The 18,192-nt window shown below is 39.9% G+C and overlaps 1 protein-coding gene across 1 annotated transcript in view; it reads right to left on the bottom strand.

The window, feature by feature from the left end:
• The window catches only part of LOC5570727 (probable protein phosphatase CG10417), a 28,192-nt gene extending 11,859 nt beyond the window's left edge, over nt 1-16,333 (bottom strand). Inside the window, exon 1 of the mRNA XM_001659269.2 lies at nt 15,969-16,333. Coding sequence (XP_001659319.2) covers nt 15,969-16,079 — 111 coding nt within the window. The 5' untranslated portion in view covers nt 16,080-16,333. The remainder of the gene's footprint in view (nt 1-15,968) is intronic.
• Nucleotides 16,334-18,192: the final 1,859 nt, after the last annotated feature.

An 18,192-nucleotide genomic window follows, 5' to 3' on the forward strand; every position in this document is an offset into this window, starting at 1 on the left:
TTCACGAATTCTCGAAAACTTATTCATACAGACTCAAGTCAAAAAAGTATACAAACTTACTTTATCAATCCTACGTGTTAAGCAGGCGGAATTCTACACGTACCGCTCTGTACCAACTCAACTTTTCACTTTTAGAACGTTTAATTTCCGGATTTACAAAACGACGAAAGTAAGATTTTCAACTTTCGCAACCTAACCACTACTTTCGCCGCCCCGCTGTTTGGAGAGACAAAGTGACTTAACCACGAATCAAAACAAAACACTACTTGAACCGATTTTACACTGGTAGAAAAACGTCGAAAGTAACTGAATGAAACGGCTTATCATTTTCTTATAATTATTTTTGTGGTAAATAATAGAAACTACCTAGTTTTTGAACGTGAGCTGAGTGTATGCAAAATTTTAGCGAAGTACACGGCAAAAAAATGTTAAAAAGGTGATTCATTTTAAAACAGTTTTAGAAGATAGATTGTGATTTTTCCTTATTAATTTTCTCAAAACCGTATAAAAGTTACTTACGTCGATTTGAAAAAGTAATCGAGAATTTGTGAATTTTGGTTTTTGATTTTTATTATTTTTATTTTTGAACATCCCTATCCTGTTTCATTTTTTCTTGAAGCCTCTTCTGGTTACTGATTTTTGGCAATAATAAAAATTTAAGTTTTCAGGGTACTTTTAAAAATATGAAATTTTTATTTTTTTTCTGTGATATTTTTTATTTTCCGTGTAATTAACGGAAAAACAGGTTTAAAATTATGTTAATACCACCAAGCTCTTCTTCTGTAATAGATTGATCGTAGAAAAATAAAAAAGGTTCGCATTTTTATATTACACGTTAAATGAACCCCAGGCATTTGAAGGTTATATAGGAATACAATTTTTCAAAGAATTTTCAAATATAGAAAAAAGTTTTAAAAGTCATAAATTTTTTTTCTTATATGCATGTTATGAGTCAAGGTTAAAGCCACAAATAAAATAATTTTGATTTCTGAGCTACGAAAAAATACACAAAATTCCAAAGTGTACCCCGTCTAAAGGCGGGGTTGGGTATTAGAGGGTTAAGTCTTTTTTGATATTTTATTTTTGATATTTGATAAAATAATTAATTTGGAGCTTTGGATCGCGCCTGGGAAGAACTAGATCCACAGCACCTACAAAACATGGTGAAAAGCACGCCGAAGCGCTTTAAGCAAGCCCTTAAGGCAGGGCTGGTAGCAAAATGTGGTACCGAAAATAGTTATTTTAGTGACCAGATTTGAGAAATGAGTAACCAAAAAGTGACTTTGGATTCTCAAAAAAGTGACTTAAAGTGACTAGAAAATCTCACTTTTTTTTTGTATGGTATTCAGTTGGAGCTGCCTGACAGCTTAACTTGTCAAGGCTGAACCCTCGGTCTGGCTTTTGTCAAGTTTCCCCTCTACCAGGACCAATACTCAGACGGACCAGGCTATGGTGCCCACATGAACACTGTTTTTTATTAGTATTGCTTCTGAGAAAAGGAAGCATTGTGAAAATCAGCAGCTCCACCAGAATTTGTTTGAAATAGTTTGAAATAGTAGTGTAGTAGTGTCTAGTCGAAATGGTTTTGAATAATTTGTCATTTATGTGCAATTTTGATTACTCATGTCTATTACGTAAGATAAGAGTCTTAAATGTCAATTGTCGTTAAGTCTTAACAAAAGAAGAATAAGGTCATTTTCCTTGTCTGTTCAACAATTTCTCGAAACTAGCATGTGCTCCCTAATGATCGATCTCAGCGTCTTACTTTCCAGTCATTTTTATACTGCCCATAAAGGCATAACTGTCCCATATGGAAATAGTAGGCATTGAGAAAATTGCGCTCGAAGTTTGAGTTTTGTATTCTCTTACAAATGTTCATAATTTGGTAGTACATTTCTGCATGGCATATTTATTTCGCACCACCGCACAGATAACTCATTTTGCTTTTATTGATCAGCAAAAAATATAATCTTGAACACAACTCACGTTTTGCATTTGTTATTACGGTGGAAAGTTCATATAGAGACTGTTATGCCTTTATTTTTCAATATGGGACTGCACCAGCTTCATATTTTCCCCCAACTTTTCCGAACAAAGTGTGTTAATTTTTATATGCATAGTAAAGTACATACAAAAACATGAAAGTTGCGACAAAAAAAGGTGTTGGTTCGAAAATCCTTATGGGACAGTTATGCTTTTATGGGCAGTATAGTGAATATTTAAGAGTAAAGTTACCTTAGGCTTCTATTACAAGATTCACTTTTCGGTGGCAAATGCAATGCTTCCCAACGCCTACTTTCTACATGTAAATTTTGCGAAAATGAAGCTTGAATTAGATTATTTTTATACCGTTGTTACAAAAGAGGTATTTTTTTTTATGGCAATGTAAAAACCATATTAAAATAAGATTGTCGCCACTCATTTGTACTCAGTGAATCTACTAGTCGTTTTCCTCAGAGTAATATTCCCTACGTCGTAAATGATAACGATGTGTCTAGCTAGCTAATAGTAAGAGTGGCTACGGATCATTTTGGTTAGCAAAAGGCAAACTGATCGTCACCAATAGTATTAATGTCCACTTCGAATGGATTAATTATTTGAAATGGGCATCAATTCTATCAATAACGCAGAATGTCCGTTGGATCACATCCGAGATATTATTGCGTCTATGCCATATGATTTATGACGCGGCTTTAAGCAAAAAGTGCCAAAATGTGATACCACCACTACAGGTTACGCTTTTGGTTTCCATCATATGGGCTAATGAATTATGCCCTCCCATCGCGGCAAGGTCGCATAACCAAGGGGAGGGACTAGAAAATCTCACCGTAATCACTTTTATTTCAATTATATTACACTGTTTTACGATCAATATCCAATATGATCTACTGCATACAGGGCAGGCAATCGTCAGATTCGTCACAGTGCGATGACGAAATAAAAAAAGACATCGTCGTCCAGTATAATAACTCTGGCAGGTCGTCGTCTCGTCATCGACGAAAGAATGCACGACGAACGTCAATCCAAAATCGTCAACGAACAACTTTGTCTTCATTCCGTTCGCTCGCTTTTCTCAAACGAAGGAGAAGGAGGCGTTTATTGTATATTCGCTTGCTATGCACAAAACGGCGTTTCCCAGGCGCGCTCCAAGGCTTCAAAATTGTTGATGCGATCGTGTTTGATGGTTGTTTACGTTCTGTACCGATAACTAGTACCGTTTTTTCTCGCGTAAATTTCACTATCGGAATTGAATTTCGTGTATTGTGGAAGCCGTGTGATTGAACAACACCTGTCGTGTGGACGTTTACGCGTAGATTGTGAAAACATTGCGAAATCGATCGTCGTAAATATACTGTTTGCTGCGAAATATTAGTGCTGTGTTTTGTTTTACTTGCTGTGCTCTCTGTGCACTTTTTCGGCTACCGTACTTCTCCCGCGCTGCGATAAACAACGAGAAACGAGACACTGCAGAATCCAAATTCAAGCGTAACATTTGAAAAGAGCCTAACTGGAAAACCACCGTTGCTGCCTCTAAAGTGCCTAATTCATCATGACATCGGCGTGTGATCACTGCGCAAAGCCTATCAAAGGAGAGGACGAATCTGTCTCCTGTATGGCGTTTTGTGATAGGATGATTCATTTGAGATGTTCGGTTACGAAGTTGAACAAGAATTTCGTGAACATTGTGCAAACCTGTCCAAACTTGTTTTGGATGTGCGATGAATGTGTGAAATTAATGAAATGTGCGCGTTTCAAGGCCACTGTCTTATCGTTTGGTGATGCGATTAACGCAATGACCGAGAGACAAGAACTTGCTCACGCCGAACTGAGAAAGGAAATCGCTAAGCAAGGTGAGCAGATTGCTAAGCTTTCCAAAGGGATTGCACTTTCTACTCCCACCCTCTCTGGCTCCGGGGGACTCGTGCGCCAACCTCCGCTGAAACGTCGACGTAATGAGGGATTGTCTACTAGCAAACCATTAGTCACTGGCACGAGAATCGTAGCTGATGACAATGTTTTCACGGAAGTTCGTACAGTTCCCGAACCTCCTGAAATGTTTTGGCTGTATCTCTCACGAATCCATCCTAGTGTTAAATCAGAATCAGTTGAGAAACTGGTTAAAGACTGTGTTCATTGCCAGGATCCAGTCACGGTAGTGCCACTAGTAAAGAGAGGCGCTGACACCAGTCGAATGAGTTTCATATCGTTCAAAGTCGGAATGGACTCGAAATTTCGGGAGACCGCACTTAACTCGGACACATGGCCGCAAGGTATCCTGTTCCGGGAATTTGAAGGCACCAGCTCAAAAAACATGTGGCTACCTCAGTTGACCACACCTACCATTGCGATCACTCCGGCGATGGAACGTGCCCCATTTGTGACGCCCACCACCTCGATGGACCAACGCTTATTCCACAACTCAGACGCATCGTAGAAAGCTTTTTGAAAGCCCCTAATCGCCCCAATCCAGTCCTGCCTCCTGCTGCCTGCGCTCATCACTGTCGTCTGAGTCCTGTGATTGGTTGTCGAAAGGGGGTCTTCCATCAAGCTTGCCTAGGCAAGTATTCTTGTAATTCAAACTATTCGTTGCGTGATAAAATTTCCTGCACTCAGAACGTTTGCTGCTCAGACCACAACAACTTACCATCGACGCCTACCACACATCTAATGCATCAAGCAACTTTACCAGGACGCACCACAGAAAGCACTTTGGGAGTCGCCAGTTACTCTAGCTCAGTCGCGCCATTTGCTGCCAGCGTTCTTCAAAGTCGTCCTGGCCCTGAGTCTAGTTGTGGATTGGCGGCCTCCCAGTCCGCTATCTCAGGCAAGTACAATGATGATCGAGAGCTTTCACTGCCTGATACGAATCAAATTTATAGTACCTCCGGCTACACTTCATCATCTTCACCGTATCCTGACTTGACGTTGGAAGAAGTACTCCATGGCTTAGCTGAAGACATCTCTCTTGGCACTCCTACTGCGACCAATGCTGATTCGTCATCTTTTGACATGCGTAGTAACAACGAGCATCGTTTTCAACACCCGGGACGCACAATCCTTAGCACTACGGGAGCCCCTTTGCCCCCCTCTACAGTAGTGACCATGCAGCCAGCGCTCGACAGCCGTCTCGGTCCTGTAGTAAGGTATGGTGAAGGGGTCTCCCAACCTGTGCAGTCAGGCAAGTACACATAATGTGCTGACAGTATACTACCTGATGATCTCATACCTTCCAGTCTGCGCATCTACTACCAAAACGTCCGTGGCTTGCGTACAAAAATCGAGTCCTTCTTCCTTGCTGTTACCGAGCTGGATTATGATGTGATTGTTTTAACCGAAACCTGGCTAGACCACCGCATATTGTCAGCTCAGCTATTTGGGAGTCACTACTCCGTGTTCAGGACAGATCGCAGCGCTCTAAACAGCAATAAATCGAGAGGTGGCGGAGTATTGATAGCTGTTTCTTCGCAATTCAATTGCTGTTCGGACCCTACACCTGTCAATGACCAGCTAGAACAACTTTGGGTTAGGATCCTGTTGCCTGACAGAAATGTGAGCATTGGGGTATTTTACCTACCACCTGACATGAAGAACGATGCGGATGTTATTCGTTGTCATATTGAGTCAATCGCAGCCGTTCACAACAACCTCTCAGAAAACAACTTAATTCTTCAGTTTGGTGATTATAATCAGTCAGACATCTACTGGGCTGCTGAAGCGGACAATCGTCTCTCTATCGATCTAGATCGCTCTCGTATGTGCCCAGCGAGTTCTGCACTTTTGGATGGGTTTTGCTTCCATGGACTCTCTCAGGTCAACACATTGACGAACACGACAAACCGTAGGGGAATGTGGGGCAAGATGAGCACCCGGGGCAAGATGGGCACCCCTAGTTTGTGTCGTTCCTACCGATTTTTTTTTCAATACATTATTTGGGGTTCTGATGAATATCATTAAATTGATATGATGGCCATAAATTTCAGCTAAAAAATCAACAGCACAACGTAAATATTGTCCAAAATACATAGAAGTCCAAAAATTTACCTTTTCATATAAGATTTGTTCATTTAAAAGTGATATTTTTGTTGCGTAAACAAATTAATTCATACGTTTTTGGCCGTATAGTTATAGAATTATCTTCTGCAGATAATCAGGAGCAAAACTTTTTATCAAATTTAAAAAATATTTCAATTGTTTTGATTATATTAATAAATTTACACCCTTGGGGCAAGATGAGCACCATGTTCAAAATTAAGTAAAAGTTTGAAATTATAGAACCACATTTAGCTGTGAGCTTGACTTACGGTATCTTCTTTGCACAAAACAATTTTTCTAAAAAATAAACAAACAAACAACAAATTTAATCGTTTTTTAAGTAAAATCTTAGCAATTTATGAAAAGTTATTTATTTTCTAATAAAAGTTTTAAAAACTAAGCTAGTTGAAGATAAATATTATCAGATATTAAAGATAATATCTTGGGATATTGCAAGCATTAAAAAATAATAGTTTTCTTTAGTAAATTGCATCTTTTTATGGGGGTGCCCATCTTGCCCCGCAGTTTTTTTGACCGATGATAAGAAAGCTATTTTTTAAAGTGTTATTTGGAAAACTATTTATCACTTTTTAAAACTTTTAATGGTTGGAGGTCAAAGTAATAATGTAAAAGATAAGGATGGTTACCAATTTTACCAAAATAATAACGTTTAAGAAGGCTTAAATCGCGCTTATCCTTAGGGTGCTCATCTTGCCCCGCCTGACCCTACCCTCGATCTCGTCCTCGTCTGTGATACTGTGTTGCCTAATTTCACACTTCTCGCAGCGGCCGAAGCACTCACGACACTTGATGACCATCATCCTGCAATTGAGCTGATAGTCATGTGCCCATTGCCAGTTACATACGAGATGTCACACGACTACACTGGATTTAACTTCCAAAAAGCTAATTTTGAGTCATTAAATGTCGCATTAATGTCTGTTGACTGGAACCATCTGGATTCGATCCCTGATATTAATGAAGCTGTCGATTTCTTCACGAATTCTGTGCTCCAAGCAGTCACGAATAATGTTCGACAGCGTCGCCCGCCCAGCAAGCTGCCTTGGTCTAACGGTCAATTACGTCTGCTTAGGCGCCGACGTTCTGCTGCCCTTCGGTGCTATTGCAATAATCGATCGCAACAGACAAAATTGGCATTCAAATAGGAAAGGAAGGAAAAGGTAGTAAAGGAATTATAATGCTTTACTGTATGCTCGCTATAAACGAAGAACGGAACAGAACCTTCGTACGAACCCAAAACAATTTTGGTCGTTCATAAATTCGTAAAGGAAAACAAACGGCCTACCGACATCGATGTACCTAGACGAGCAGTCAGCCGACTGCGCCAGCGACAAATGCGAACTCTTCGCGCAACAGTTCCAACGTGCTTTCAACAATTTCGTTGCTGCGCCATCGCAAGCTCATGTTGCATTGGATGATACTACTCGTGATGTCTTCAGCTATGAAATGTTTGAAATCTCTGAACGGGAAGTAGCAAGTGCGATAACCAAGCTGAAGCCCTCCTACACTCCTGGACCAGACGGGATTCCGCCAGCGCTACTAAAAAGATGCTCAGCGTTGCTTATACCTTTGGTGAAGCTGTTTAATCGTTCACTTGGATGCCGAGTATTCCCACGAAGTTGGAAAATGTCGTTCCTATTTCCAATTCATAAAAAAGGTGACAAACGTAGCGTGAGTAATTACCGTGGTATTACTTCACTATGTGTCTGCTCAAAGGTATTTGAAATTATCATCAACGACTCCTTATTCAATAGCTGCAAACAGTACATCTCCAGTGATCAGCATGGTTTCTTCCCGAAAAGGTCGGTCACTACTAACCTCGTTGAGTTTTCAACGCAATGCATACGAGCGATCGATGCTGGTAAACAGGTGGACGCAGTGTATCTGGACTTGAAAGCGGCGTTTGATCGTGTTGACCACGGAATCCTTCTACAAAAACTTCGCAAATATGGCGTGTCTTATAGCTCCATCGATTGGTTTGAATCATATCTCACCAACCGATCGTTATGCGTAAAAATAGGCTCTAATGAATCGAGCTCATTCACGAATTTATCCGAAGTGCCACAAAACAGCAATCTTGGGCCTTTGTTGTTCTCACTATTCATCAACGACGCATCTCTAGTCTCACCGCCCGGGACCAGGCTGTTCTACGCCGATGATACAAAAGTCTATATGATCGTCGACTCCTTGGATGACTGCCATCACCTTCAGAGATTGTTGAATGATTTCGAAGCGTGGTGCTCACGAAACTGCATGACTTTGAGCATTGAAAAATGCCAAGTTATATCGTTTAACCGAAAGCGGAACCCTATTCATTTCCAATACACGCTATCTGGTACAGCGATTGAACGAGTACAACGTGTCCGTGATTTGGGCGTTTGGTTGGACGAAGAATTCACGTTCAACTATCACTTCTTCAATGACATCGTTTCGAGGGCAAACAACCAGCTTGGTTTTGTTCTGAAGGTAACAGAAGGTTTCAGCGACCCGCTGTGTCTGAGATCCCTTTATTGCGCTCTAGTTCGTTCTATTCTGGAATTTGCTGCGATAGTGAGGTGTCCGTTCCACGCCAGTTGGATTACCCGAATTGAATCTGTTCAGACAAAATTCCTGCGCCTCGCCCTTAGAAATCTTCCTTGGCGTGATCCCAGTAACCTGCCTCCTTACGAAGACCGCTGTCGTTTATTGGGGATTGATACTTTGGAGAACAGGCGTTGTGTATCGCAAGCCGCTTTTGTAGCCAAGTTGCTTCAAGGGGACATCGATTCGCCATCCCTTCTGGCTGATGTCAGCATCTACGCTCCGGAGCGGAATCTGCGTAGACGGAATTTTGTCAGTCTCGGCAGTCGGAACTTTCTATACGGACAGCATGACCCAACTAGATATATGGCAACGAAATTCAACGAAATTTATCATCTTTTCGATTTTAACATCACTATGACGACGCTTCGTAATCGATTTGCTGAATATTTTAGACATAGTTAAGTGTGCATTTCATGTAATGTTGATGTTTGTTGCTCGTTTTGTTTTTTAGTTTTACTTATATTCATTAAGACAAATTTTATGTCAGATGGATCAAATACAAATAAATAAATAATTAAATATTATAATAAAAAAATAATTATTTTTGTTGGTAACACCAGTTTTGTCAACCCTGGCATCGAGAATCGCCCACGAATTCTCGATGGGGTTGAGGTCTGGGCTTTGTAGAGGCCATTCCAGTGGTTTAATCCGACAAGACCGGAATAAAGACTTGGTCTTCTTGGCAGTATGCTTCGGGTCGTTGTTCTAGAGAAATATGAATTTTTCTTCAAGGCCCGTCTGGATCTGCGAAACCTCCAGATTTTCCCGCAAGATGTTAGTGTAGGAATCTGCCGTCATTATTCCGTCGATTTTTACGAGGCTTCCTACTCCATTCCATGAAAAACACCCCCAGACCATCGGGCGATTCTCGAAGCCAGGGTTGACAAAACTGGTGTTACCAACAAATAATTATTTTAAAGCCTTGGAGCGCGCCTGGGAAGAACTAGATCCACAAGATCTACAAAACCTAGTGAAAAGCATGCCGAAGCACCTCCAGCAAGTCCTTAAGGCCAAAGGAGGACACATTAACTATTAAATTGCTTTTTATTTTTCTTAAATCATCTTTTCTGGGGCCAAGAAGGAAGTGGGCACTTTTTTGTCACTATTTTTTTCAATAATAATTGATTTTCTTTTTCTTTGAGTAAAACTCTTTTTTTTTATCAAATTTTCGTAAGTGCAACTTTAAAAGAATATCAAAAATAAAATATCAAAAAAGGTTTAAGTGTGTTAACTTTAATTTGAACCAAATCAATGAGAGAAATTCGAAAACTGGAATGGTGGGCACTTTATTTTGCCTATCAGTGTAGGTATAGGCACGCGTCGGCGGTCGACTGTTGAAATCCGAGCTTCTTCAATCTGCTATCGATCGTCTGATTCCAAATCCGTTCGGACTGCTTCAAGCCATTGATGCTCTTCTTCAGATGGCACACCTAACCAGATGCACCCGTATCCTTTTGGTTGGCACATGTACACAGTCTCGCTTAGAGTGCCGTACAAATAGGCCGTTTTTATGTCGACGTGCTTCCTAGAAGATGACGACGAAGGGCAATAGTAAGCAATGTTCGGAATGTTACCTGTTTTGCCACCGGGCCGAATACTTGGTCGTAGTCAGTGCTAAACTTCTGACTAAAGCCTTGCGCTACCAGTCTTGCCTTGTAACGCGTTACTTGTCCATGCTCGTCTACACACTTAAAAAAATTACGGATTACGGTTAAATTTCACCGTAATCTCAACAGCTGAAGGTTCGGTGAAAAATCACCGAACAATCTGTAAAATCGTTGAACAAAATCATAAAGAAAAACAACAAAATGGTTCGACCGGGAATTGAACTCATGACCTGCCGATCAGGAAGCAGGCTTGCTACCACTAAGCCAGCTTTCACTGCTTGTAAGTGGTGTGCAAAAACTGAAACAAAAGGAAGCTCATGCCTACCAGAGCGGCTGTCACAAGATTTCACAGAAGTTCGATGAAAATAATGCTTTTACCGATTGCATCTCCTCCTCCATTGCTGATATCCATGATTCGCTTTCCGGACTATTCACCGCCTCATCGTAGGTGGTTGGTTCAGCAACCATGTTGCTTGTTTCACGGTACCGCCGAGGAGCGACACCCTTATTAGACCGCTCGGATCTCCGTATGATGATTTCATTCAGGTCTTCCTGAACGGGCTCGTTGCAAGAATCGAAATCGGTCGCAACCGACATTCCGTCCTCACTGTTGCTTCTACGGACTCTTGATGCACTGCTACCATGGGTGACAACAGGTGTCTCGACTTATGACCAACTTGTTAGTGGCCCTATCGATGAACCGGTATGCCTTGTGGTTATTGGAATAGCCGACGAACGTCATTTGCTTCGCTTTTCCTTTGGCACATGGACGAACGCTTTGCACCCATACACTTTCAGATGCGATACGTTCGGTTTGCGTCTCCAGCAGAGCTCATACGGTGTCGTCTGCATCGCACGAGAAGGAAGATGGTTTTGCAGATACACATCCGTATAACTAGCTTCGGCCCAAAATCTTGGAGGCATCTTGGCATCCATCAGCATGCACCGACACATTTCGATAACGTATCGATTCCGGCGTTCCGCTACTCCATTTTGTTGTGGCGAACCTCGTTGCCGTTGACAATGTAAACCGTAAAATCGTACTTCCGCTTTTCGGGTGGTCATAGTAAGCACTGACAAAAGATTTGCTGATAGTTGCGGCACAAACATCACGTGGTGCAACCGAATTTGATTCGTCCTTCCAGAACCGTCCACACATTCGATCACGCCGGTTCTAGTACCAGCTACAGCCACTACGCGGCCGTCGGCCAACTCCACCTCACCTGATGCTGGTTCCATTTCGTCGAAGAATCCTCTATTTGATGTCATGTGCGAACTCGCACCAGAATCGATGATCCAATCGTCCGTTGTGGATCCGTTTTCAATGGTCAGCGCATACATAGGGGCCGTCCATTTATTACGTAAGGGTTTATGGGGGGAGGGGGGGTTTCAGATTTCTTACGCGCCATACAATTTATTGTTTATTTTTATACAAAAAATCTTACCATGGGGGGAGGGGGGATTGAAAAATCGCAAAAATTGTCTTACGTAATTAATGGATCGCCCCATACCTCGGTCACGGGCAACTTTTGCATTTTGCTTCTTCGGTCCGCGTGGGTCTTTCTGTAGCTTGCAGTCACGTTGCTTGTGGCCAGGTTGCTTGCAGAAATGGCACACAATCGGCTTTCGACCGGCAGCTTTCAGCGCCGATCCCCTAGATGAATTCCGGTTTTGTTTGCTTACCTCGTCTAGCAGCTTCTCTCGGATGAGGTTAAACGTGAGGGCATCATCGGCACGTGTCTCCAAGGCAGTAGTAAACGCGTTAAATTATTATGGCAATCCTCGCAGAATGAAGGCCACTATGTGTCTTCTCCCAGGTCCTTTCCTGCACTGCACAGTTTCGTGTACAGGTCCTCCATTTTCGTGAGATAGTCGTCCATATCCTCACCTTCCGTGTACCAGGTCTCGCACATCAGTTGCAGTAACGAAACCCTAGTGGACAGCGTTGCCTTTTGGTGATGCTTGGCCAACGCCACCCACGCTTCCTTCGCCGTTTTCGTCGCTCGAATCACGCCGAACTGGTTTTCTTCCAGCAGTAGCAAAATCGTTGCAGGTGCTTTTTCGTCACCTTCGTTCCATTTTGCCAAGGCTGCCGCAGCTCCTTCCGCTTGATCTCCATCTGCTGCCTGGGGGACGTAGGTCCACAGTCTTTCCCGGATCAGGAGCGCTTCAGTGCGGAGCTTCCAGGCTTCGTAATTCGAGTTGTTGAGCTTCGTGGAATTCTTCAGATCCATCCTATCGCAGGAGTGGCTCCAATCGTCGAACTTCCGAAAACTTCTTGAAAAAACGACACGGTGCTAAAGGCTCATAACCCAATGAGAATATATACTAAGGTGTGGAAGAAGAAGCAAAGGCTATGTATTAGTATAGAGAAAAAACGTAAACAAAAATAACTACGTCACTAATTTACATGGCTTCTTATGGGAGCTCGCTCGCTTGTAGTAGTGAAACATTTTGCACCGTACACGGATGTCACGCACACTAAATGTCTTCTTCCTCACCTCGGTATATTATATTCTCATTGCTCATTCGATTCGAAAAGATTAAAACAACAACAGTAAAGAATTACAATTTTTTTCTAATCCCGTCCAGCCGTGGAAGTTCATAAAAAAAATCGAGTAAGCTGACAAAAATTTCTAAGGATTATGCCTAACATATCATAATAATTCCCCATTGTAACCGCTACAAATAATAATTATTTTGTTTTCAAATTTGTGCTGAAAAAAAAACATTCAACTCTGAGGAGATAAAATTAGGCTAGTAATCTCTAATTGACAGAATATCATTACAAGTATTTTATTAGTAAGGTACAGTGGGGGAAGTGTATCAGTGGGGTAAGTGGATCTTTTGTCTATATTGAGCATAAATACTTGAATATGTTGAATGTTTTCGCAGCATTGCTTCGTTTTAGGTTATGTTCTTACGTCCACACCGATACTAATGCAAAACTGATACTACACCAACACTAACACAAGCAAAATTGTTGGCTGCAAAAATCAATTAATTTCAAAATTGTTTTCCGTCCATCAAAAATTCATTGTATCTCTGCCTTAAATCAAATTCTACTAGTTTTTTCAACGCATGGTGAACATTTCAGTTCTAATTGTATGTATCAAAATAAAAAAAAATGTAAATTTTATAAATAAATACAGATATATTTTACATGGTACACTTACCCCCACTTTTTAATGAGGTGGGGAAAGTGGATCAAGTATTATTACCATTTATTGGCAGTCTGCTTACGATAATTTGAATAAGTTTGAATACTCGCAAATATTGTTTTGTTTTTACTGTTTCTCATTACTAGCTTAAATTTGTCTAATTGACTATAGAAAATTTGAATTAATCCACCTAAAGTTTATTTTAATCTTTCTGGTATAAGAAAATATAAAAGAATGAATATTGCAAAATTCTAACAAAACTTTTCGTGGTTTATTAAAGCTGAGTTGCAAAAAAGCAAAATATACAAATTTTCCAATTGAAAACATATTATCGTACCTTATTTGACCATATAAATTGTTCTAGACAGATAATACAAATACATTCAAAAATAGAATAAGAAGATTTCAGTTTGTAAAACGAAAATAAATGTATCTAATATTTTTAAACTACAAGTGTTTTTCGAAAACATCATTAGGAATAATCCTGCAATACTTCTTCATAACTTATGTGATTATATTAAAGAATTTTCTCAAAATAATTCTAGCTACAATGTTTTATTTTTGTTTGAATTAGTGTGAACTAATGTATAAATATTTTTTATAATATTTTGATAAAATGAAGACACTTTTCAATTTTTATGATATCAAAACATAACATAACTAACACTAATAACAAGAACGAGAGCAATATAATTCTTAGTATACATGATTACACCTGGGAGGGAGAAACCAATACAAAATTTCTGTACGTCATAGTGAGCCGGGATTCCGCTGTCACGAACTGTCACTGTGAGCCCAGATCTCAAACAATGGACTAACATGGAAAAAGCGCGTAACTGATTAAAACACATTTTCGCATTTCATCAAAAGTGACAAAAATCGATTCAAATCAATTCATGCACACAATGCAAGTAATGTCACGTGAGCACCTTTCAATCGGATTGGATATAAAGCATTAAAAACGCATCGTTTTACTTTTTCCAATAAAAATGAATATGTAGTGCATAGAAAACTGTGGCCCTTTTTTCATGTTTGTCAGAAAAAATCGAAAGTACACAACAAAAGAAAACTAGCGATTTTCCCCAAGCCTGCCTTGATTGTTGTTGGCAAGCTGGAGTTATCTTGCAGTTCAAACAAACATTGTTCTATATTTCGTGTGTAGTATCGGTGCCTCCCTCCCAGGATTACACCATATATGTTTTGAGAAAAGATTTTTTTTAGTTGTGATCCACTTACCCCACCATAGTGAGACAAGTGGATCATTTGGCGCAAATTTTCAAGTCCCTCATACTCAATACATAAAAATCAGAAAAATCTAAATAAATGGCGATTTGAAGTATATATGTCCCTCATTTGTTATCCACAGAAAAAAGTCTGAATTACATTATTTACGTAAGCTGTACGTAATAATGAAGTTGACTAATGATTTTTCTGTATCCACTTACCCCACGGTACCTTAATTGTGTCAAAGTCATTCGATTATTTATTTGGAATATCTAACATCTGTACCCCATTAACAATGATCCCTGGCAAAACAAACGAGGTGAAGTATTCTTCACACTTATTCATCCCTTTTTAAAATTGCTTCGCGGACCCCCTTAGAAGTCGTCACGGCTCCGAGGAGTCCACGGACCACCGGTTGGGAAACCCTGTCTTAGATACTATTACAAATAACGTGGAACTCTATGAAAGGTTTCCAATCTTTTATCACAAGAAACCAAGAACCAATTAGGTTTATTCTACAACTGGCGTGAGGTGACAATTGTCGGTCTCGTATAGCGAAGTGACAATTCTCGACTCGAGTGAAGTGACTCTCCATTTTGGGTTTATAGACCTTTTCATGTGACAGATCCGTCTATGCATTTGTTTACATCGGTGGAGGACCGGTGCTAACACGGGCCTGTCATTTTCATAGAATAAATGTCAAAGTGCTTCCCGATCAGCTGATTTGAGACGTCATTTGAATAGGCCTATTCTACGACTGTCGTAGAATAAACGCAAATATTTTAGTTTTTTTTCCTTTGGGGTGTCTAGTTAGACGGTTAAGACCGATCACGGTCCATCTCGCCAATATTTTAGACTTGCATGAAGTTGTTTTGGTGATGATCTAACTTAAAATTAAGCCTAAATTAAAATAGGCCGGCTCGTAATTTTCTCCAGAAAATTTAGCTTACAATAGTTGAAAAAAGTGACTTTTGACGAAATAAGTGACTTTAGTTTCAAAAGAGACTACAAAAACTGTAATATTTTTATCACAATACGTAATTGAAATTTTACTCATACTCATATCAAAACACGCAACTACTAAACGAGCCGAGCAATGGCAAAACAACATAGCCATGAGCAAACCATGGTCGATGTCTAACACACACACACTCAAGACTCGAGTCAAAATGTGCATCGCGGGTCGGGGTTCGGTTTTCATCCAAGAAGGCAATGCCGCGCATTGAAGGCAACGCGAGGAAGAACACAAACCAAGATGCCGGAAGATTACCATGCCGGATTATGAGAACAGCCATGTTCCTGCCGAGGTGCCGATTTTGAAATGCATTCCGATACGTACCTCTTGACTGATTCGCCAGCCCTGCATCGAGCTGGAACCACAAGCCAGTAAGTCATTGGCCTCCTCGCTGGAATCCTTTGTCGTAAGTGGTTCCGAGAGATACGCGCCCATTTTGGCTTGCAGGCAGCAGCACTTATCAGGGGAAAATGTTCCGGTTCCTAATTCACCTTATCCACCGGGTTTCACGCCAAACACTCAAACTTATTCAAATGCTTCCAACTTCCGGCACGTTCTGCACTTATAATTACACCGATCCGGACACGAATGAACAGTGGACATCTAGAAAATCGAGCGGAGATTTGACTTTTTCGCAACGTTTCACGGCGGCGGCGAAGGAAGAAAACACTTCGGTAAAAACCTCGCGTCACATCACAGATTTGCAAATACACACACATTTACACAATTAATTCGAACGAGAACCAAAAGGTACGCTGGGTTAGAAAAAACGTCGGTGTGCGTGATATCCTTCACCAAAGTTATTATATAAACAAGGTAAGCACATATAATTCAGGCTGCGAACTATTCCACCAATGTGAATAAAATAATCGATTCACTTCATTTTGAGTAAAATATTGTAGGGTAGATGTACCAATAGTGGAGGTACTAAGCACTGTTGAAGTTCATTCAACCCCCTAAATTGAAGAAGCGCAATTAATGTACATGTTAGTGTTGTAACGGGAAATAACGACCATTAACTTAATGAAAAAAATGATTTCATCGCAGTAATCCACGGCATGTCAGTGAAAAATAATACCTCCACTATTGGTACACTGTTCCTTTAGTTGCGGTATATTTTTAATTTGTGTTCCTATAGTTGCGGTATCCGTGGTTTTCTTATGGGATCCTCCACTATAGGAACACTTTACCGCAACTATTGGTACAAGCAAGAACAGTTTTAGCAATTTTAGCGATACAGTCGAATTTCGTTCGTTGCACTATCTTTAAGTGGGCTACGTTTTAATTGGGCTCCCGTTAGTTGGGCTATAGCCCACCTAAAACGAAGGCAAACGTCACTTTCTGACATAAGGCGCAAATTATCAATGTTGGTAGCTCTGTTTTTCTTTTGTTCTATGTTATTTGACAGCTCGAAACTCAGCCCGATTAGTGAAATCCCAAGGAACAATTGGTAGCTTTTAAGATACTTACGTGCTTAATACAAGCTGCATAGCAGCAACCATTGCTGAACAAATTTTTAGTTGAATCATTAATTGAATAATATTAATTTCCGCTTATAAAAAAGCTGTTATTCCACTTGCAGTTTGTGTTTTGAATAAGAGCTGAATAAACCTCCGAAAATGCAAATATAGTAGCTTTTGTTCTACAACACATAAGAACCCAAGTAACCATGGAGCATTATATCATTGCATATATAATGCAGTTGCATTGCCTACCATTAAAGTAGTTAAAAAGTGGAAAAGGGCCCTTTTACAGTTGCACTAATGCAAACACGATGATAAATCAATGAAGCAATTTATAAAGTAACATTAGTGCAGCAGTGCAATTTATAAAGCGATATTAGTGTATTGATACATTTCTAATGTAGAATTAATGCTTTGTTGCTTGACAGCTCTTGAAATTTGTCGAATAAAAGCAATGTTACATCAATGTTGTTGATATGCAGTAGAATACGTGCAATGTTATAATGCTTGTGGTTACTTGGGAAGTTTAACAATTGACTGATTAAAAGCTTCTATAGGTTGTAGCCATCATTTTAGTAGAATATTGAACAATTGATTAACAACAAATCGTACAAAAGTTTCAGTGTCTAATACTTAAAATGTTGACCAGCATGATTAGTAAAACTTATAAAAAATGTGAATGACAGTATATGAGTATGCTTTTATTCAAGCAAAACGTATTATGTCTTTTTATGTTATTTTCAAATGTTTCAAATGTTTTTCAAATCAAATCCAAGACGTGTATGCGATGGATGGATTAACGTAATGGACGTATTGGCGACGAGATGGATCAACGAGGGTAAAGTTCGAATCACATTGGATTAAAAATATCAAAATTCAATTTTTCCAAATGTAGTGATCATCATCTGCGACGTTATTGATATCGGAAAAAGTTACTAATCATAACATTTTTAATGATAATCGAAGTATAAATAATAATTTAACAATAGTTACATGAAAGTGGTTACCCAACTTACAGTCCAGTGTCACAAATAAACATATACATAGTTAATTATTGTTGAATAATGGTGACAGCTGAAAAAATG

Source organism: Aedes aegypti, chromosome 2 (genome assembly GCF_002204515.2).
Source record: "Aedes aegypti strain LVP_AGWG chromosome 2, AaegL5.0 Primary Assembly, whole genome shotgun sequence".
NCBI lineage: Eukaryota > Metazoa > Arthropoda > Insecta > Diptera > Culicidae > Aedes > Aedes aegypti.